Source organism: Thamnophis elegans, chromosome 2 (genome assembly GCF_009769535.1).
Source record: "Thamnophis elegans isolate rThaEle1 chromosome 2, rThaEle1.pri, whole genome shotgun sequence".
NCBI classification, from domain to species: domain Eukaryota; kingdom Metazoa; phylum Chordata; class Lepidosauria; order Squamata; family Colubridae; genus Thamnophis; species Thamnophis elegans.
In genome coordinates this window covers 20354758-20378608 of record NC_045542.1, presented here as the reverse complement: position 1 = coordinate 20378608, position 23851 = coordinate 20354758, and the positions used below count along the sequence as shown (strand labels likewise).

Below are 23851 nucleotides of genomic sequence, written 5' to 3'. Positions count from 1 at the left end.
TGTATGGGAGCTTGTCTTTTATAAAGGAGAAATGGTCTCTTTGTCATGTTAAATTTGTTTTTTTTTAATTTTGTTTACATTATGATATAGGGAAATGAGATTTTGTTATGACTGAGATATGGAATGTGGAGAAATAAAAGTCTTTTTCAAGCCAATTGCCAGTAAAGATCTAAACCTCTGGGATTTTAACACTAAGATATATATATATATCTTAGTGTTAAAATCCCAGAGGTTTAGATCTTTACTGGCAATTGGCTTGAAAAAGACATTACTTCTTGATTTGCCAAATGTTAAGAGATGGGTTATCGGATGAAGAGTTGTATATTTGTTAGCTAAGCAGAGGTGAAGAGATCATGACATTGTTTATACCTGCCAGGAGGATTTTTTAATACTTTCTTTTCTCTCTCTGTCCATGTCTCTCTCACAATCTTTCTAAAGATAATACTTTGTTATTATCTTTTATTATTCTATTTTAAACTTCTTTTTTTTTTAAAAAATAAATCTCTAAAATAACATTCCCTTGCTTCAGTCTCAGCCAAAATACTTTCTTCCCTTTAGCTGAAACTTCATTTACTCTGCTGAATATTCATTATTTAGTCCTCTTCTGAAACAATTTTATTTTCACCATATCTGTTTGCGTTTCATCTGCTCTTTTAATCTTAGCTGCAGCTTATTGTCATTGTTCTTAGAAATAATCTTTTTTTGCGGTATATAATCTCTCATCCACATTTTTACAACCGCCATTCATTCATAGCAACTTCTACCTCATAAATTTTAATATTTCCTATTACCGTAACTTCCAGTACTTCCATGGCTCTTTGCAGCACAATCATTTCTTCATTTTTCCAAGCAGCTTCAACATTATGCTTCTTTACATCTATTTTTCATTCCGCTTATGTTCCAGTTATAGTATTAATCAGTGGTGAAATTCAATTTTTTTTTACTACCGGTTCTATGGGCGTGGCTTGGTGGGTGTGATGTGGCTTGGTGGGCGTGGTTTGGCGGGCGTAGCAGGGGAAGGATACTGCAAAATCCCCATTCCCACCCCATTCTGGGGCCAGCCAGAAGTGGGATTTGCCAGTTCTCCGAACTACTCAAAGTTTCCGCTACCGGTTCTCCAGGACCTGTCAGAACCTGCTGCATTTCACCCCTGGTATTTAATCTATGTTTTAATACTTTCTCCATAAAAGCATGGAATACTTTCGCTTCCTGCAGTCATTCTAATTTCAGCAAAGATTCTTTCCTCCCTCATTTGATAGATATAATCTGGCTTCAATGTTTGCAGGAACAGAGATAAGTATGGGTACATTTTCACAAAGCCCGTACCTGGTTGCCTCCCATTCCATGACAGGGATACAAAATTAAAGGTTTTCCACCATGATTGTTTTCTCCAACATCCAGGCACTGCTGGGCACCTTCATTTCTAATCTGTAGTGGAATAGATTTAATAAAATTAGGAGCATATTAACAGAATATCCATACAAAGCTTCGGGTTTTATCTTAACAGCTTATAGAAGAGTGTTTTTTTTGTTGCATTCTTTTTCTAAACGTATGTACTCTTTTATCTCCCTTCTGAGCTCAATTGCCTCTAAGTATCTCACACCAACAAGAGTCAATTAATAAATCCTTTCAGAAATTACAATATTTATGAACATTCAAGTAATGAGCCAATGGCAAGACAGTTTGAATGGGAAATGCAGAGCCAAATAAAGATAATTTGTTTCCTCAGGTCTTTCAATCAGCTGTAAGTAAGTTTGAGAGTTAATTTATGATATCCCCCATATGAATATATCAGTTTTAGTTCCCCAAAATTGGTTTGCAATTCTCCCACAACTTTAGACTTTAAGATCTCCTTCATTCTCTTGATGTATTCACTTCTAATTTTCTTTTTTACTTCAGTTTGTTTGAAATTGCTAGATAAAGGTAAAGGTTCCCCTCGCACATATGTGCTAGTTATTCCCGACTCTAGGGTGTGGTGCTCATTTCCGTTTCAAAGCCAAAGAGGCAGTTCTGTCCGAAGATGTTTCCGTAGTCATGTAGCCGGCATGACTAAATGCCGAAGGGGCACGGAATGCTGTTACCTTTCCACCAAAGGTGGTTCCTATTTTTCTACTTGCATTTTTACATGCTTTTGAACTGCTAGGTTGGCAGAAGCTGGGACAAGTAACAAGAGCTCACTCCGTTACGTGGCGCTAGGGATTTGAACCGCTGAACTGCCGACCTTCTGATCGACAAGCTCAGCGTCTTAGCCACTGAGCCACCATGTCCCTTCTGATATTGCTAGAAGCCCACATAATTGTAGTGATTTTATTCATTCAGACACACTGTTATTTCTATAGGTTATCTTGACAATTTTCACTTACCGCTCCATAGAAAGCTGGAGTAAGATCTGGAATGAAGATTTCAGGATAAACAGTTTGTAGATACCAAGTGAAATTTTTGCAGTGTAACTGTTCCTTCAGCTGCAGTCGCTCACTGAGGTCTCCATATGTTTTCTAATAAAGCCATAACATGTGCATGTTTAAAAAGAATCACATAAAGCAGACAAAAGAGCCATTTTCAGTTTGTTTACTAGAATAACTAAAGTGTCTTTATTCTTTAATTTATTTAATCCATGGATTAAACCTGATACAGAATTCCAGCTAGAATTTGATTTCTAAGATTCAGATATGGAACATTTTAACCCTGAGATCCTCCAAATTTCTTTCCTTCAGTAGATCCTGGAGGATAAATCCACAGCTCCATTTTATAATCTATCAATGGATCTGTTTTTGTATCAAATCTCTTGCCAGTCACTCCAGTTATAGAAATGAGGCCACCTCAGGATGTCTAAGTCATTGAAATAATGATTGGAAAATGCTCTAATATTTATCTTCCTTTGGTAAGGTTCCCAGCAACTATGCTGGAGAATCTGGCTGCCAGGCCTTGAAGCCATCATGGGCATTGGATCTTCAGGCCTGCCAAATTTAGTCTATGGGAAACTGGGAGGCGGGATTGTATGGTTGGAGAGATATATAGCCATAATGACATTCCTTTCTCAGAGAGTCAAGGACATCCTGCCCTGCACCTGGAGAGGTGTGACTGGGAGGCATCTCCAGTTGGAACGGTGCTTTGATTGGACCATGTGATGGACATGTGGGTGCTGGGTAGGTGCTTGGACTTTCTTTTGGGTGGGGAAAACCTGGAAGCTTGCAGATTCAAGTTTTCCCAGATGTGCCAATATGACATCGCTAATAAAATGGGACTTCAAGCCTCTGAGTCTTATTTGGTTGGGGGTGTTATTTGGAACCCTGACATTTGCCTTTATTTAAAGGAAACAGAATCAATTAAATCAAATATTTAGAATTTAAAGACAAGACTTATAGATTTTGTACATTAAGGGAAATAATTCTTAAGGAAAGTACTTCATACCTCTCTGGCCATCTGGGAAGCCTGCTGGTTCCTTCTGTAGAAGATTTCCTTATAGTCATCCATCCAGACTTCTGCCAAGCGCACTTGATTCCTAGAAATGACTTGAGTCCCTTTGGGGAAGGTGTGTGGACTCTTGGAACGGAACACATGGCCAACTACGGAGCAGGGAATAATCTCCAGCTGGCCTCCACACTGCCAAACCTGGGCAGAGGAGAAGAATACCATTCAAACCATGAGAAAACTACAAACTGATACACTGAATGTTGCAGTCAGGTAAAGGAAACTCACATATCCTTTTCTCTTTAAAACAGAAATCCAAATTAGATTCCAGCTGCCTAAAATCAGGCCCCTTCAGGACAGAAGCAGCCATCAAGTAGCAACAGCACTTGTACAGTGCTTCACAGTGCTTTACAGCCCTCTCTAAGTGGTTTACAGAGTCAGCCTATTGCCCCCAACAATCTGGTTCCTTATTTTACCCACCTCAGAAGGATGGAAGGCGGAGTCAACCTTGAGCTGATCAGGATCAAACTCCTGGCAGTGGGCAGGAAATACTGCCATTCTATCCACCATGCCACCATGAAAGAGCATCTTCTTAGGAGGATGGGGTGGCAACTTTGTGTTTGCAGGCAATATCTTAAGGAGAAAATATCTATATCTTTCAAGTTTGATACCAGTTGTTTCCCTCCTTTAAAAGAGAGTGGTCCTTTTAAAAGGTAAACTGCACCAGAAAACTAAGGGACTCCGAAGATCAATAGCATTCAAGTCTGAGGAAGTGCAATGCCCCAATTTCCTCTGACCAAAACCTGAGACTGGTTATAATCCCAGAATGGACCACTCTCTAAAGAATCTTCATCTCAGAGAGGTGGCTTTAGTTAAAGATTTACTCAAGCTGCAACTGGATTGGATAAAAACTGGTAATACTATGTTGATAAACAAAACATGTAATATTTTCCATCTGGGAGCCATTCTTAGCCCTTGAAGACCAGGACAAAAATCTAATGTTATGTCATTTAATTAATGATACATCAGTGGCGGGATTCAAATTTTTTTACTACCAGTTCTATGGCCGTGGCTTGGTGGGCATGGCATGGCTTGGTGGGTGTGCAGGGGAAGGATATTGTAAAATCCCCATTCCCTCCCGATCATCTGGGACTCGGGAGGCAGCGAATAGATGGGGGCGAGGCCAGTAAGAGGTGGTATTTACTGGTTCTCCAAATTACTCAAAATTTCCGTTACTGGTTCTCCAGAACTGGTCAGAATCTGCTGAATACCACTTCGGTAATACATGTAGGAATTCAGGTATACACTAAACGTTTAATAAATAATTTCACCTCTGACACATTGAAGCAACTTGGTAGCAATTTTGAACAAGGCCACAAGCAAGGCTTGGGAGGCAAGTACATGTTTGTGCCTTGAGATTACATTCATGCTTAAGGACTCTGGTTCTTGCCAGTTCTCTGCCATTCTTGGTCTTGCAAAACATGTTCACTGCTAGGGTTTCCTTTGTAGTATTATTATTATTATTATTATTATTATTATTATTATTATTATTATTATTATTATACAATTGTATCACAGCGGCCAGTTGTTTCGCCGGATTTGGCATTGGTTACTAGTCGGGCCCCACCCAGGGGCCTAGGACGTCGTAACGTATTTTCGTAATATGCGTGCAGATCCAAGCAGTGCGGCTTTTTGCATTTGACTGATGGTGATTTTGTCAATTTTTAACTGTTTTAAATGTAATTCCAGTGCTTTTGGAATAGCACCCAGTGTGCCAATTACCACTGGAATTATCACTGCTGGTTTGTGCCATAGTCGTTGAATTTCGATTTTTAAGTCCTGGTATCTTGCGATTTTTTCATGTTCCTTCTCGGCGACCCTGCTATCACCTGGTATTGCGATGTCTATGATTGTGACCTTATTTTTCTCAACCAGTGTGATGTCTGGTGTATTATGCGCCAGTATTTTGTCCGTTTGTATACAGAAATCCCACAAGATCTTGACCATCTGATTTTCGGTGACTTTTTCAGGCTGATGTTCCCACCAGTTTGTTGCTGTTTTAATATTATAATTTTTGCACAAATTCCAATGGATCATTTGTGCTACTGAATTGTGCCGCAATTTATAATCAGTCTGCGCAATTTTTTTTACAGCAGCTGAGTATGTGATCAACAGTTTCATCAGCTTCTTTGCAAAGTCTGCATTTGGCATCATCAGAAGATTTTTCGATTTTGGCCTTAATGGCATTTGTGCGGATAGCTTGTTCTTGCGCAGCCAGGATTAGTGACTCTGTTTCTTTCTTTAATGTACCTGTTGTTAACCATAACCAAGTTTGTTCACTGTCCACTTTATCTTTTATTTTTTTCCAGAAATTGGCCATGCAGTGCTTTGTTCTGCCAACTCTCCATTCTTGATTTTATCACATCTTTTCTGTATTCTTGTTTCGTCTGTTGGGCCTTCAGTAGATTTTTGTTCTTTACTTCGATTAATAGATGTTCTTGACTTTCTTTTAAATAATCAGCCAGTGCATGTTTTTCTTCTTCAACTGTTTGCTTCACTTGTAATAATCCTCTGCCACCTGATTTTCGGGGCAGATATAGTCTATCAGTATCACCACGTGGATGTAAACTGTAGTGCATTGTCATTAGTTTCCTGGTTTTTCGGTCCAAAATGTCCTAATCAGCTTGTGTCCAGTTACCTATACCAGCTGTATATTTTATAACTGGTATTGCCCAGGTATTTATGGCCTTGATTGTATTTCCACCATTCAATTTAGATTTCAAAATTTTCCTAACTCTGTTGGTGTACTCTCGCCTGACAATAGTTTTTACTTCTCCATGCTTGATATTATCCAACTGCAGAATGCCTAAGTATTTGTAGGCTTCATTTTCGTTGCATTTAATTAGTTGGCCATTGGGCATTTCAATTCCCTCACATGCAGTGATTTTGCCTCTTTTTATGGATACAGTGGCACATTTTTCCATGCCAAACTGCATTGAAATATCGGTGCTGAATATTCGGACTGTGTTTGTCAATGATTGGATTTCTACTTCTGACTTTCCATAGAGTTTCAAATCATCCATATATAGTAAATGCGAAATTTTTTCAGCTTCTTTGGCTGTTTGGTAGCCTAATTTCATTTTTTTTAAGATTACTGATAGTGGGATCATTGCAATGATGAAGAGAAGAGGTGAAAGTGAATCACCCTGGAAAATTCCTCGCTTGATATTAACCATTCCGTAGATTTCATTCCCTACTGCCAACTCAGTTCTCCATTGTTTCATTGCCTTTTCAGTAAAGGATGTAATATTTTTGCTAATGCCAGTTGTTTCTAAGCATTTTATGATCCAAGTATTATTATTATTATTATTATTATTATTATTATTATTATTATTATTACTCAATTGTATCACAGCGGCCAGTTGTTTCACCGGATTTGGCATTGGTTACTAGTCGGGCCCCACCCAGGGGCCTAGGACGTCGTAACGTATTTTCGTAATATGCGTGCAGATCCAAGCAGTGCGGCTTTTTGCATTTGACTGATGGTGATTTTGTCAATTTTTAACTGTTTTAAATGTAATTCCAGTGCTTTTGGAATAGCACCCAGTGTGCCAATTACCACTGGAATTACCACTGCTGGTTTGTGCCATAGTCGTTGAATTTCGATTTTTAAGTCCTGGTATTTTGCAATTTTTTTCATGTTCTTTCTCGGCGACCCTGCTATCACCTGGTATTGCGATGTCTATGATTGTGACCTTATTTTTCTCCACCAGTGTGATGTCTGGTGTATTATGCACCAGTATTTTGTCCGTTTGTATACGGAAATCCCACAAGATCTTGACCATCTGATTTTCGGTGGCTTTTTCAGGCTGATGTTCCCACCAGTTTGTTGCTGTTTTAATATTATAATTTTTGCACAAATTCCAATGGATCATTTGTGCTACTGAATTGTGCCGCAATTTATAATCAGTCTGCGCAATTTTTTTTACAGCAGCTGAGTATGTGATCAACAGTTTCATCAGCTTCTTTGCAAAGTCTGCATTTGGCATCATCAGAAGATTTTTCGATTTTGGCCTTAATGGCATTTGTGCGGATAGCTTGTTCTTGCGCAGCCAGGATTAGTGACTCTGTTTCTTTCTTTAATGTACCTGTTGTTAACCATAACCAAGTTTGTTCACTGTCCACTTTATCTTTTATTTTTTTCCAGAAATTGGCCATGCAGTGCTTTGTTCTGCCAACTCTCCATTCTTGATTTTATCACATCTTTTCTGTATTCTTGTTTCGTCTGTTGGGCCTTCAGTAGATTTTTGTTCTTTACTTCGATTAATAGATGTTCTTGACTTTCTTTTAAATAATCAGCCAGTGCATGTTTTTCTTCTTCAACTGTTTGCTTCACTTGTAATAATCCTCTGCCACCTGATTTTCGGGGCAGATATAGTCTATCAGTATCACCACGTGGATGTAAACTGTAGTGCATTGTCATTAGTTTCCTGGTTTTTCGGTCCAAAATGTCCTAATCAGCTTGTGTCCAGTTACCTATACCAGCTGTATATTTTATAACTGGTATTGCCCAGGTATTTATGGCCTTGATTGTATTTCCACCATTCAATTTAGATTTCAAAATTTTCCTAACTCTGTTGGTGTACTCTCGCCTGACAATAGTTTTTACTTCTCCATGCTTGATATTATCCAACTGCAGAATGCCTAAGTATTTGTAGGCTTCATTTTCGTTGCATTTAATTAGTTGGCCATTGGGCATTTCAATTCCCTCACATGCAGTGATTTTGCCTCTTTTTATGGATACAGTGGCACATTTTTCCATGCCAAACTGCATTGAAATATCGGTGCTGAATATTCGGACTGTGTTTGTCAATGATTGGATTTCTACTTCTGACTTTCCATAGAGTTTCAAATCATCCATATATAGTAAATGCGAAATTTTTTCAGCTTCTTTGGCTGTTTGGTAGCCTAATTTCATTTTTTTTAAGATTACTGATAGTGGGATCATTGCAATGATGAAGAGAAGAGGTGAAAGTGAATCACCCTGGAAAATTCCTCGCTTGATATTAACCATTCCGTAGATTTCATTCCCTACTGCCAACTCAGTTCTCCATTGTTTCATTGCCTTTTCAGTAAAGGATGTAATATTTTTGCTAATGCCAGTTGTTTCTAAGCATTTTATGATCCAAGTATTATTATTATTATTATTATTATTATTATTATTATTATTATTACTCAATTGTATCACAGCGGCCAGTTGTTTCACCGGATTTGGCATTGGTTACTAGTCGGGCCCCACCCAGGGGCCTAGGACGTCGTAACGTATTTTCGTAATATGCGTGCAGATCCAAGCAGTGCGGCTTTTTGCATTTGACTGATGGTGATTTTGTCAATTTTTAACTGTTTTAAATGTAATTCCAGTGCTTTTGGTATAGCACCCAGTGTGCCAATTACCACTGGAATTATCACTGCTGGTTTGTGCCATAGTCGATTTTCGATTTTTAAGTCCTGGTATCTTGCGATTTTTTCATGTTCTTTCTCGGCGACCCTGCTATCACCTGGTATTGTGATGTCTTTGATTGTGACCTTATTTTTCTCAACCAGTGTGATGTCTGGTGTATTATGCGCCAGTATTTTGTCGGTTTGTATACGGAAATCCCACAAGATCTTGACCATCTGATTTTCGGTGACTTTTTCAGGCTGATGTTCCCACCAGTTTGTTGCTGTTTTAATATTATAATTTTTGCACAAATTCCAATGGATCATTTGTGCTACTGAATTGTGCCGCAATTTATAATCAGTCTGCGCGATTTTTTTACAGCAGCTGAGTATGTGATCAACAGTTTCATCAGCTTCTTTGCAAAGTCTGCATTTGGCATCATCAGAGGATTTTTCGATTTTGGCCTTAATGGCATTTGTGCGGATAGCTTGTTCTTGTGCAGCCAGGATTAGTGACTCTGTTTCTTTCTTTAATGTACCTGTTGTTAACCATAACCAAGTTTGTTCACTGTCCACTTTATCTTTTATTTTTTCCAGAAATTGGCCATGCAGTGCTTTGTTCTGCCAACTCTCCATTCTTGATTTTATCACATCTTTTCTCTATTCTTGTTTCGTCTGTTGGGCCTTCGGTAGATTTTTGTTCTTTACTTCGATTAATAGATGTTCTTGACTTTCTTTTAAATAATCAGCCAGTGCATGTTTTTCTTCTTCAACTGTTTGCTTTACTTGTAATAATCCTCTGCCACCTGATTTTCGGGGCAGATATAGTCTATCAGTATCACCACGTGGATGTAAACTGTAGTGCATTGTCATTAGTTTCCTGGTTTTTCGGTCCAAAAGGTCCAAATCAGCTTGTGTCCAGTTAACTATACCAGCTGTGTATCTTATAACTGGTATTGCCCAGGTATTTATGGCCTTGATTGTATTTCCACCATTCAATTTAGATTTCAAAATTTTCCTAACTCTGTTGGTGTACTCTCGCCTGACAATAGTTTTTACTTCTCCATGGTTGATGTTATCCAACTGCAGAATGCCTAAGTATTTGTAGGCTTCATTTTCTTTGCATTTAATTAATTGGCCCCTTGGGCATTTCAATTCCCTCACATGCAGTGATTTTGCCCCTTTTTATGGATACAGTGGCACATTTTTCCATGCCAAACTGCATTGAAATATCGGTGCTGAATACTCGGACTGTGTTTGTCAATGATTGGATTTCTATTTCTGACTTTCCATAGAGTTTCAAATCATCCATATATAGTAATAATCATTATTATTATTATTATTATTATAAATTCTGTTGTTTAAATAACAAAATGTCATTAGAGGAAAAGCGAAACAGAAAGCATACATAAACACATGCATTAACCTGGATGGAAGGTGACATTGAATTTAATATTATGCCCGACTTTAGTTAGACAAAAGCAGAACAAAAGGCTTCTGTATTTTCATTTAATCTGAGATAACTCTCTCTTTTTAAGGTACCTATTGAAGGCAGAAAAACTTATATTTGTTTTAGGTAGTTACAGGAAATTGCAACTCAGACCAGAGATTCTTAACCTCACTTTAAAAACAAAAATCAGCATTCTCGTTTCTTATATTCTTTTTCGCCACATGGTGGCACTGTACCCAGCATTTAAGATCTTGCTTTTAACATTTTAAAAAAATCTTTATGTGCAAAATTGCCAACAAAACATCTGCTTAAATATCTGCACTGCAAAATATACAGTATATTAAGAAAAAAACTTCTGAAGATTCTGAGATCATTTCTTCTTCACAATATCAATAGTAAAATAGATGATGCTTGAATTTTTCTCAGATTCTTATATAATTTTCCAACAATAATAAACTGGTTTTTTTTTTTTTAAATCAATTGATGCATACATTATGATCACATTTGGTATGCATACTTAGAGGAAGAAATTATAATTCATTGTATCTTTGGAATCAGTTGATTCCTTAAACTGGGAGTAATTGTGGCGTATCCTGGGTGTAATAGAACAATTTCTAATTGCTTGTGTCTACGCTGAGGATCCAATTTGGGACTGCTGTTGTCTTGTGTAAAACAGCAGGATGTGGGTTCAGTTTTTTTGTGGGGGTAATGATTAGAAAGCAGGAAAAGGGGTAATTGGGCCAAACAGTTTAAGAACAAATGCTGTGGCATCTATGCACCTGCACTGTAACCATTGTCTCTGGATTGGACAGCAAATGAAAGTTTTACTCCCAGATGAACAGTCGGAACTGAGAATCCGAATACAAAGAAGTAGTTAGTTAGCCTCTAAACCAAGCCATGTTTTGTTTTCATAGCAACAGAACCACTTCTTAAATTTACTACTTTGTTTACTACTTCTACTTTCTTTACTTTCTTTTTACGACTTTCTTCCTTTATTACTTGTATTTTCTCCCCTTTGCTTTCTTTTTATTGCTTTCTTTATTATTACTTTCTTTTGCTATGATTGCTACTACTATCACATAACTCCATTCCATTTTGAAAGCACAGAGCTAGTATTGTGACAAATTCTATCCACTGTTATGTTACATGATACTGCTATTACTTTACATTGATTCACACTTTTTAAGCATTAGATTGTAAATACAATCTAAATCGTAACAGAACAGAAATAAAATAACCCTTATGTACAGAAACATGACAATAACTTTGTAGGTCTATTTAAATAAGTGGTTCCCAACCTTTCCACCTTGGTGGTCTGGGACGGCATGGGGGAGGCGTGTGTGAATGGCAGGCACACTCATGCACAGCTCCATTCGCACACAGCTCACATACAAATGCTTTGCATGCGAATGCCCTCCACTCACGTGAATGGAACTTTGCAAGCAAACACACATGCCCTCCACTTGCGCACGAATCTCCATTCACATTCTGCTTGCACAAGTGGAATTTCGTGTGCGAGAGCAAGAGCCCACTGTTTGTGCAAGTGAAGCTTCATGTGTGCTTGCTCATTGCTTACGTGGCCTGGTTTCAAACAGGCCGCAGACAGGTAGAAGGCTGCGGCCTGGGGATTGGGGACCCCTGATTTAAAGTATCGGAAATTCAAGGAATAAAGCCACAGTTAAAGAAGCGGTGGTAGACTTCAGTGTAAATTCAGGCTTAAGCTTACCAAGAAAACTCACTGAGTAATTTACAGCCAGGCATCACTGAGCATAATGTACCCCCATAAGACTATTGTTAGGACAAACTAGACAGGAAATAAAATAGGATTGATAGCCTTTGCTCTAAAACCTCTGAACCTTTAATCTAAAACAAGTTAGGGGGTAAACATAATAAAATTCAATACAAACCTCTTAGAAGCAATCCACATTATGAAATATTTCATTAAAATATGACATTTTTGACATGTGGAGCCCAAAATTTTCACCATGGCTGATATCAGGCAATGACAATCTATTACTTCTTATTTACTCTCTAAATATAGCTTTTTCAGAGAACTGGTAACCCCCCCCCCCACCCCGCTTTAAAAATATATATATATATTTAAATATAGCTCTACTTCCAAGGAATATTTTGCAGCTTTCCTTCTTACCCGAAAAGACATCTCTACATTTTCCCCTCCCCAGATTTCCATCTGATCATCATAGGAGCCAATATGTTCAAAATAGGCCTTGGAAATGGCAAAGAGACCGCCGGCAAATGTAGGAGTCCTGCAAAAGAAGCATAAGAATATTGTGAAAACCAATTATGGAAAACTGAAATCTTCTCTCTGATCTGAAGTCTTCATTCTCTCTAACACAGGGGTGTCATACTCAATGCCAGCCCACAGAGTGCTTAGATCTGGCCCGCGAGGCCACCCTGAAACAGCAAACGACCGGCCCATGGTGCCTCTGCCAGCGAAAATGGAGGTTTGGAGGGCTGCGCGTGGCCCCCTCGAACTCTGTTTTCAGCCATGACGGCCTTCTGAAACCCTTTGCCAGTGAAAAAAAAGCTTGGGAGGGCCACATGCAGCCCTCCCAAACTTTGTTCTTGCTGGCAGAGGGCTGGAGGATTCCCCCCCAGCTATGCCCAGGCCACCACCAGGGCCGGATTTTCCTATATGCTAACTAGGCTTCAGCCTAGGGCCTCAAGATCAAGAGGGGCCTACATTCAAATTGTTAGCAAAATTAAAATTACACTATTCTAAAAACAGTGAACACTAAAACACTGAACCGAAAATAAGGAGAAATTCTACGCATATGACTAATAAACAAACATAAAAATGTATTGGTTAAGATTGTTCCAGTGCCGCGGCAGTTGGGGAGCCCGCCCACGTTCCCGGCACCGGCAGTCGGGCGAGAGGCGCGGCCGCTCCCAGTAGCCGCCCCGTCGACGCGGAGCCCACCAGCGGCCAGGCAGGTGAGGGCGAGGGGGCCGAGCCGGGCAGCTGAGCGCAGCAGGGGAGGCGGCTGGCCTTGCTTCCTTTGCCACAGAGCAGAGCCGCCCTCCATCGGGAGGCCAGCTATATATATTGATATATATTGATATATATCACAGTAATGATGTATTTTATTGTCTCTCATGTAATTTACAAACTTAAAAATGGGAGGTGAAAGGGCCTCCTAAGTGGAATAGCCTAGGGCCTCTTTTCATCTAAATCCGGCGCTGGCCACCACACAAGTGACATTGAGCTGGCCATGCTCACCCTGGCCACGCCCCCTGAGGTCAAACACAACCCTGATGCGGCCCTCAATGAAATCGAGTTTGACAGCCTTGCTCTAACATTTCTGAGTGCAATATCAAGGAAAGCTCAAACCGGGTTACAACGGCTAAAGTAGGGAAAGGTATTGTACGGAACTGCAGATATTGTTGAATTTCTAGTGTCTCCACCTAGCATATGCAGAAGGATGCTGGGAGATATTGGCAATGACTTCTGGAGAAGGTTCCCAAACCCTTGATCAAAGCAGATCACATACATTGGAAGGCAAGGCTTTTTCTGCACTATATCAAAGGCAACTTTCAAACACCCTTGTACTAAAGCAGCCTTTGAGAAGTGATCTCAGGCTTTTTCAAGGTTTTTTTTAAAGAAATATGGCAAAAGGATGGCTGGGATATTTGAATATTCAAAATATGTAAATGTTTTACATTTTAATGTATTTTGCCACCGATTGTCCATAAAGCTGAACTGCCACATATTTTCTAGTCCTCTACCAAGTATCCTAAAAATCTTAGTTTTCTAAATTACGTGGAAAGCATATTTGATATAAAAGGAAGCATCAAAATGGAATTTTAAGAAGCAAAATAAAAGCATTAAATTAACACATACCCTCCCCAAGCGGTACCCACAATTTCCTGATTCAGTTACCAAAAAAGTCAAGAATCACAAATCACACCTATCTGAATGGTAATGCTTCACAGAAAGAAAGAAAGAAATTATGTGGACTGGGACGGGGTGGGAGGGCGAAGCAACACTTTCGCTCCCATTCTCTGAAAAGTTTTTTTGACAGCAGTATCATCTACAACCTTTTTTAAACAACAAAAAAAAATCCAAACTAAATTGATGCTTCTACACCAATTTTTAATTAATATACCGTACTTTTTGGAGTATAAGATGCACCAGAGTATAAGACATACCAAGACTTTGAGGAGGCAAATTAAAAAAAACATTTTTGCACTCTGCAGATCTCCCCAAAACGACCCATTTTTCGTGAAAACGGGCTCAATTTTTTTCAAACAAAGAGCATGAATAGCCTTTAGGAATCTTATAGAATGCTCCTGACCCCCCCAAAAACAAGTGTTTTTCGCTCATTTCTGCCCTCCCCAGCCCCCACGAGCACTTTGAAGCCTCCTAAAGGCTATGCATGGCCATTTTGGTGAAGGGAGCGGGGTATCGGGAGGCAGAAAAAATGATATATTCAGTGTATAAGATGCACCCAGATTTTCAGCCTCTTTTTTGAGGGCAAAAAGGTGCATCTTATACGCCGAAAAATATGGTAAATGTATTGATCAAAAAACAGGGTTGTAGGTATAAAATCTAAACAAATGCAGTGAAGTCAATATGCATGACTGTGCATGAGTATTGTACGTGTTCACACAAACATGTTCTCCCTTCATCCCTCCTACCACTTTTTGTCCGAAACATTTTGCCTGGTAGTTCAAACACTTGCTGACAAGATGGCAGCTGCTAATTCCAGAATTAGATAAGATGGGGGTGGGTGGAGAAAGACTCAAATTGATAATTTTGATATCCTGATAATTTGAGGCATGTTCATCCAAAAACAAGAAATAACCAGTGTTTGGGATGGATCACGTTCGTTAAGAGCTTCAAGGATGGCCCTTCAGAGGCAGACTGGGCCTTTATTTATCCTTGGGTACCATTGCTGCAAAAGTTGGGCACAAATAAGAGTATTTGGGGATAAAGGTTCCCCCCCCCCCCCAATTGCACTACTTTCATTATTAGTCACCCCAGAACTCTTTGTCCTTGCTTGCATGTTCATTTGTTTTTAGGAAAAGAAAAGCTGAGACTGGCACCAGAAACTAGCTTGAGCAAAGTTTTCTCTGAAGCCAGTCCTCTATTGCACCTTCTGTTGCAGAGGAGATTAGGAGCTGATGAAAAGCCAAGTTGCCAATGTCTTTCTCTCCCTTTCTTTTTCTCCCTAAGCAATAACAAAAAGGAATCTCTGTTCCTCTTTCATTGAGACAGAACAGCCTCCTGTTTGACCTCTGCACAAAGAGGAGCTGTACTTGAGGCCAAAGGGACAGGATTTTGTCTCCCTCTTGGAAGGGAGGAGGGCCAAGCCGGTATCGAATGGCTGGCACCATGAATTTCAAGGTCATTTCAAGCTTTAAGAAGTGGAGAGGCTGGTTACCTTAATGACTTTTCAGTTGTCCACTGCCAAGAGAGACAAGGGGCTGGCAGAGTTTGAAAGAGGGAGAAATAAACCTTGGTCCTTTCATGTCACAGCCCTTATTATCCTGCTTTGATACAGCAGGGGGAAAAGGTCCTGCCATTGTCTCTCAAGGAAGTGTGGGTCTCACAGGCAGTTTACAAACCTTGCACTACACCCAATGACACTTGGGAGATAAATCATTCCAATTCTTTTTAAATCCTAATTTAATTAGCTGCAAGAGATTCTAAAAATGAAAGGAGGTGGGTATTCCCCATTAGAAATTTCTAACATCCTACAAGACAGAGGTATCTATGTATCTATGTATCTATGTATGTATGTATCTATGTATGTATGTATCTATGTATGTATGTATGTATGTATGTATGTATGTATCTACCTACCTACCTACCTACCTACCTACCTACCTACCTACCTACCTACCTACCTACCTATCTATCTATCTATCTATCTATCTATCTGTGTTATATTTCTGCCGATTGACAGATAATGGAAGCAGTTAGCTTCCTCCCATAATTGGGGCATACCAGGGGTTGTGACACTTATATATATATATATGTGTGTGTGTGTGTGTGTGTGTGTGTGTGTGTGTTTTATTTGTGCTGATCTCCCTTTATTTATTTATCAGCACAAATAAAAAAAACACAAATATAACAAAGGCAACATTAAAAATGTTGGGTTTCTGTCGTGATGGACTCTTGTGATGAGCCGATTGACAGATGATGGAAGCAGTTAGCTTCCTCCCATAATTGGGGCTTACCAGGGGTTGTAAAAATCTAATATATATATATACACATACACACACATACATACATACACACACACACACACACACACACACACACACACACAGAATTATTTTCCAAGAGGGGCTGTGATACTTTGCAGATATATCTTTTAACTGTGTAGCAGTAATATTTGTGTCATTAATACTGAGACTGACTCTAAATATTTCCAACATAAAGTTTGGTGAGAGTTGCTGCATAAACAGTTGGTTTCTTCTACACATTTCAAAATTCAGTCCTGGTTCAAATACGCAAATTTATTATTAGATTATATGCATTTGGAAAAATAAAATTAAAAACTCAGTAGCAGTACAGTATGCAGTTTACAAATACTCCTATGTCTTACAAAATGTTGAAATCCCACAGAGCCATAATGAAGCACTCCATGAATTGATTAGATAAAAACTCAACAGCTGATATAACAGTAATTACTGTATGATGGAATCAGTTTCAATCATCAACCAGTCTGGAAAAGTCTGGAACTAGTTCACCCATGACTAGAGCAAAACAAGAATGATATTGCTACTTCACAGAATATCAGGCACTTTCATTTATTTATCTCAGTCTGGAAGCGCCTATGCAAGTTTTTCCGCCAAACATGGGAACAGCACTGAAAAAAGGGACATGACCCTTTTTCACACTTATGACCATTGCAGCATCGCCATGGTCGCGTGGTCAAAATCCAGATGTTTGACAACTGATTCATATTTATGACAGTTGCATTGTCCTGGGATCACACGATCCCCTTTTGTGACTTTCTAACAAGCAAAGTCAATGGGGGAGCTGGATTCACTTAACAATCCAGTTACTAGATTAGCAACTGCAGTGATTCATTTAACCACTGTAGCAAGAGAGATCATAAAATGGGGCCAAATTCACTTAAAAATTGTCTCATTTAGCAACAAAAATGTTGGGCTCAATTGAGGTTATAGGTTGAGGGCTACCTGTATTGCTGGGAGTACATTCATAAGCATAAAGGCTTCTAAACAAGCCTTCAAAATTGTATATTTTTTTGTATTACATTGAGAGGATGCTATAACGCTTTCAGAATACATCTAGAAAGTATTTGACCCCAGTATCAGTTTCATAAAGTGATTTTTAGAAGCCTGTGAAATCCAAACACAATAAGTGCTGTTTAACTACAAACTACAGCCTACAGCCTACAGATGAAAAATGAAAGATAACAAACTATGCTTGGTACAATTGCAGAGATAAGTGTTTTCACAAAAAATATTTAAAGTAAACCAAATTCAAAAGCAAAGTTCTGAAATAGCTTCTGCTGCTCAAATATGGATATATTCTCCAGGCACTGGCGAGCAGAAGAAGATGCATTACTCGATAGACGGAACTTCGGTTGGTTCATGGAATCGTACCAAAAACAGGCATGCAACCTTTTACAAAAGTTCTGGAAATGCTAGAGTGAATTTGATCAGCCCAATGAGCTAAGGAGACTAATATAGGCAGTCCTCTACTTACGACCACAATTTGAGTCCAAAATTTATGTTGCTAAGTGAGAAATTAGTTAAGTGACCTTTGATCCATTTTACGACTTTTCTTGCCACATTGGTTATGTGAATCACTGCAGTTCTTAAGTTAGTTACACAGTTGTCAGGTCAATCTCGCTTCCCCGTGGACTTTGCTTGTCAGAAGGTCACTAAAGGGGATCACATGACTCTTGGGACACTGCAACCACCATTAAATGTGAATCAGTTGTCAAGCATCTGGACGTAAATCATGTGACCACGGAGATGCTGCAAAAGTCGTAAGTGTGAAAAGTAAGTTACTTTTTTCAGTGCCGTTGTAACTTTGAATGGTCACTGAATAAATTGCTGTAAGACAAGGACTACCTATAAGCACTGAATTTTTCTATTCTGCACTGAGCTGTCTTAGAGGTGGTTTGCAAAACCCACCACTACTAGTTTGCTCATGCGCCCGTGACGCTTCTGCACATATGCAGAAGCATCCGGGTGGGTAACCAGAGCCTTCTGCCGCTACTGGTTCCTCTGATCCAGGCCAAACTGGGAGCAACCCACCTTTGAGCTGTCTATGCCTTTGATTTATAATATCCCTTCTGCTTTTTGAAAAGATATCATGTATATGCAGTATAGTTCTTCTATGTCAAAGTATAGTTCAGGAGTGGGAAGATTTTTCAGCACTGCATTATCTTCACCTCTGAGATAGCCATGAAGGCACTAGAACAGTGTTTCTCAACCTGGCTGGGGAATTCTGGGAGTTGAAGTCCGGACATCTTCAAGTTGCCAAGGTTGAGAAACACTGCACTAGAAGTACCTATTTCCTTCTCAAACTAATCTGAATTCTTCATCATATCTGAACTTGGGGGAGCTCTGGCTACATCAGGGTCCCCCAGTGGTGGGAGTCAACCAGTGTAACAACTGGTTTGCTGTGTGCATGCACATTGCATTTGAAATCAGCACTATATCTTAATTTTTCCTGCAGCCCCGGTGAGTAAAACAGCTGAGATGCAGCAATCTGCTCTGCTGCACTGATCAGCTGGGCTTCAATCAAAGGAAATATAGCACAGAATAGAGCAGGGGTGTGTGGGTGGAGCCAACTGATTGCCGGAACTATCGGTTTGCCCTAACCAGTACAAATCGGCTGAATCCCACTCCTGAGGTTACCCTACATTTGGAATATATCAAGGGATTCAAGCTACTTTACAAGTAGACATGGATGATTCTATTTTCCTTCTCTGGGCTTCAACAGAAGAAAGTCAGTGGGGGTGGGGGAGACATGGGGAATGGGACAGGACTTGCAGTACTTGTAGCAGAGGTGGGTTCCTACCAGTTCGCACCTGTTCGGTAGAACCGGTTCGTCAAATCTATCAAACTGGTTAGAAGAGGTTCCACCAGTGGACCCGGAAAGCAGGCCACACCTACAGAAGAGGTTCCAAAAATTTTTGAAACCCACCACTGGTCCTTGGATATGATTATTCTACACTATCATGCTCATATTTATAAAACTCAGTGCCTCTGTGAAAGGTAAGGATGACTACTGCGTTTGTGGTGCAATCAGAACATTGCGTGTGTTGAAGTTGTTTTAACGCAAACCAAAGATGCCTTTTAAAAAACAAGTTTACATCATATTCTTATCCATGCCAGTGCTGTGTGTGAGGTAATTTAAGGTGGTTCTGACAAGTGTCGTCGGCATCTTCATATCCGGTCACATGGGCGGCAAGCCACTCCCATCCGGTCACATGGGCAGCAAGCCACTCCCACAAAGGAGGCCACACCCACAGAGTAGGTTCAAACAATTTTTGAAACCCACCACTGGCTTGTAGTGACAATGTTAAACTATGGTGCGGTTGCTAAAATGGATCCCATCTGATTATATCTGTCCTGTTCCTGCTCAACCTGAATCTGTTGTTACAATGCAAGCGGCAGACCCTTATGTTATGTTTTGTTAAGACTAAATGTATGGTCAGGATTTAAAAATGCAAGCAGGTCTTTGCAAGGTATTGAAATGACTGAATTTACGATAAAGAGTGAAAGATTAAAAGGAACAATTGACTTCTTACGGCAGCAAAACCTGACTGGAGCCTGAAGAGATTTAATAACTTCTTTCATTTGTAGGAGTGAAGCTCATCATGACCTCCCTTCGCTCAAGAGTTCAAGGAATAGGCTACATCCCATTCCCAACCCCCATTGACAGCCTTAAACCATTAAACAAGTGTTTCTATAGGCAGAGTTCAGCCATGACAGATCAAAGATCAGTAAGAAAGGCGCCTGGAAGAGTTTGGGCTTCAGGAGCTCCTATATGGGAAAATGCTGCCTGATGAATCTCTGGATTCTTCATTAAAGCTTCCTAGCTGGCTTTATACATTATGTATAAGTACATGTTTTCTTTGCAGTTTAGTGCGATGTGCAAACAGGAACAAGGAATAAGCCGTTGTTGCTTTTTTAGAGCAGTAAATCACTATTTGTTACTAGTTTGTTGATTGGAACTGTGGCTTACTGTGAAGCATGAAACGTGAAGAGGTGGTTTAATTTGTGGTTTCACGAATTATTTCTGCATTTTCTGTCACATCAGGGGCTTTAACTAATCCTTAGAAGTGGAAGGCAAGGGTGGAAAAAGTTCGAAAAAGTTTCTTTTTTTGATATTCCTTATCTGTCTTTTGAGAGGTAGCCTAATGGTTCATTCTTGCCTGTGGCATTGTTCTTGTTCCCTTTCAACTGGAGAAGAGAAATGATTATTTGCCTAATTAGGCTTGGCTCATGGGATGCCAGGGGAGGCCCTTTCTGGTTTTTAAATGGGAGCAGTTAATAATAATAATAATACCTGTTAAGTACAAGCTGTCACTGTAATTTATGATCCTATATCCATGTTTTGTGAAGTATTAACATCAGCATGATCTGATAACGGAGGCTAAACCTATAGGCTTCAGGCCTATAATGGTTTCCTCACATCAACACTCTTAACTTTGGGAAATACAAGAGTTAAAGTAATGAACTCAGGCACAATGGAGAGAAAGCAATCCCTTCCGCTTTGATTCGAAGATGATAAAAACACCTCAGTGCAAACCTTCAGATATTCTCTCCCATACATGAAACCTACTTTAACATTTAGATGCACTTCCTTGGCTATCTCTGCAGGAATGTGTCTCAGAATCTCTGTCTCATTTCTATTAGGTAACCATTTTGGAATATTTTATTTATTTATTTATTGAATTTGTTTGCTGTCCATCTCGCCTATCACAGCCAATGGCACTAATGCCTTTTTGAAACTGAGGGCTCTCCAGATGTTCAGGCTTGACAAAATTCCAGTCAGCATGGTGAGAATTTTAGGAATTGAAGCCCATCATCTGGATAGTACCCAGTTTATAGAACAATGGACTAAGAGAACCAAGATAATCTTGAAGCAATCCGGCTACCTTAGTCCAGGCAAAACTCCAAGCTCCTAATTTCTGTCAAAAATAGAAATGCCATGATTTTTATATCATGACTAAAATTCTACAGTGGGGGTGTAAAAAGAAAGAATTTGTATATAACTGATTTCAGGATTTCCAAAACTGAAACCTATGCTTTGGGAAACTGTGCTTTTTTAAGGCAATCTCTTGCTACCATCACTTCCCCAGACATGTTAACAATGGTATCAAACTTTCAGCTTGAACCTACTTGATTGGGTAGGTCTCATCTTTTCTTCTCTGCTTCTCATGTTGAGGGATGGCCTCCCAGCCAAAAGTAAGACTCCAATCAAAGTTTCCCCGACTGTGTTGCTTCCCATATTGGATGGGCTTGGAAAATTCAAAGCTGTTCAGGTCAATGGTGGTGATATCTGGACTGACCACAGCTGTGGGCTCTTCAGCAATGCGCGATAGGAGAGGCTCTAACCATCCATGGAAACATTCACCTGAGGAAAAATCAATCAGGAACTACTACACCATCTCCACAAAAATAAATCCCTATTTCCAAACTCTGTTGCTGTAAGAGATGACCAGGGTGAGCCAGAGGGCAGAGTCAAATGTGTCATCAGTTTGGAATCGCTATGGTCCCACAAGAGACCTACATCCAGCCTCCCCTTGAATCCCATTTACTTTTATCTAGCACTAATTTACCTTGACTGTTAGCAGATCAGATTCTTGTGTATAAGTAGCATGTAATAAACTTGAAGTGCTTTCAACTAAACTCCTGTTCCTGGTTCTTTCATTGTACCTGACAGTTGCTGCGGTCACTTCTACCTTTAAAAGGTTTTCAGAGATACCTGAAAATATTTCTCTTCTAATGTGAACTTTCTTACCCATGGAAAGTCATATGGACACTCAATTTTCTTTTTAAAATTTCAATATTTATTGCTTTAACATTTGCAAGATGAGGATGCCTGATCTTTTCTGGGCTCAGAATACACCCAGGACCAAATCTGGCTGGTATTTGGATTATAGACAGTTTGGGAATTATCTGGCCCATAGGTTAGACTGACAAATAAAAATGCCTTTCCAGAAAAAGATAACGACAAAGCATTTTCATATTACTGTCAAGAAAACTTGCATTAATGTGTCCAGATGTCAATCTCAATACACAGAATTATACAATCATAGAACTGGAAGGGACCATGGAGGCCATCTATCCCTATTTTGCCCCTATCCAAGGCAAGAGCTTATACTATCCTAGACAAATAGTTGCCCAATCTTTTCTTGAAAACCTCCAGCGATAAAGCACCAATAACTCCAGGAAGCAAGCTGTTCCATTGAATAATTGTTTTGTCAAAAAATTCCTCCTCATTTCCAAGTTGGATCTCCCTCTGAACTTCCAGAACTTCTTGTCCTGCCTTCAGGTACTGTGGAGAATAAATTGATGCCCTCTTCCCTATGACTGCCCTTCTAGTATTGGAAGACTACTATCAGGCCTCCCCTAAGCCTTCTCCTCATACTTAGTTCCCTTAGCTGTTAATTGTATGATTTAGCCTCCAGACCCATTATAATCTTTCTTGCTCTTCTCTGCACTCTTCCTAGGGCCCCAGCATCCTTTTCGAATGGTGGCAACCAGAACTGGGCGTAGTATTTCGAATGTGGTCTCACTAGTGCAGCATAGAGTGGTACTATCACTTCTTAGGATCTTGATGCTATCCCTCTGTTGATGTAACCAAGGACTCTATTGGGTTTTTTGGCAGTTGTAGCACACTGCTGGCTCATACTTAAGCAGTAGTCCACCAGGACATCAAGATCCCTCTCACAGGCACTACTGTTGAGCTAGGTACTGTCTGCCCTGTACCTGTGCACCTGGTTTTTCCTGCCTAAATATGGTACCTTACTTTTTCAGCACTGAACTTATTGGATAGGGCTCAATGCTAAAGTCTGTCAATATCCTTCTGACTCTTGAGTCTATCTTCCAAAGAAATTGAACCATTAAGTAATTTGCAAAATTTGACAAAATGGACAAAAATTAAACCATGGAGGGAAAAGACTGTATGAAATCTAAAAATGGAGAAACAAATGGCTGAAGTAAATTTACTGAATGTTCTGGGAATCAAAGTTATCTAAGGTTTTTTTTTATACCACATAGTCTATACAAGAGAATTAGAACTTGCCTCTAGGACAGAGACGCTTGTATGTACATTAAATGAATAATGCATTGAATGCATACAGTAGGTGCCTGACTCCTAGCAACTCTACTTCATTTCCTTTACGATTAAATATTGAATGATGATTGATTGAATGATGCATCCAAACTACATCTAAGCATTTTGGATGCAGTTTTATTATCTTGAATAATAAAATAGCATTCTTAGTAGAGTCTGTTAATTAGGTCATTCAAGTACTATTCACTTGTTTGATTTCACTGAAGTTATTATGTTTGACACAACTATCA

The 23851-nt window shown here is 39.5% G+C and overlaps 1 protein-coding gene across 1 annotated transcript in view; it reads right to left on the bottom strand.

The window, feature by feature from the left end:
- GALNT6 (polypeptide N-acetylgalactosaminyltransferase 6) overlaps positions 1-23851 on the bottom strand; it is a 74334-nt gene that overhangs the window by 4394 nt on the left and 46089 nt on the right. The window contains exons 5-9 of the mRNA XM_032208499.1: positions 21662-21896; positions 12450-12567; positions 3412-3612; positions 2364-2495; positions 1327-1428 (exon numbers count right to left, since the gene is read on the bottom strand). Coding sequence (XP_032064390.1) covers positions 1327-1428; positions 2364-2495; positions 3412-3612; positions 12450-12567; positions 21662-21896 — 788 coding nt within the window. The remainder of the gene's footprint in view (positions 1-1326; positions 1429-2363; positions 2496-3411; positions 3613-12449; positions 12568-21661; positions 21897-23851) is intronic.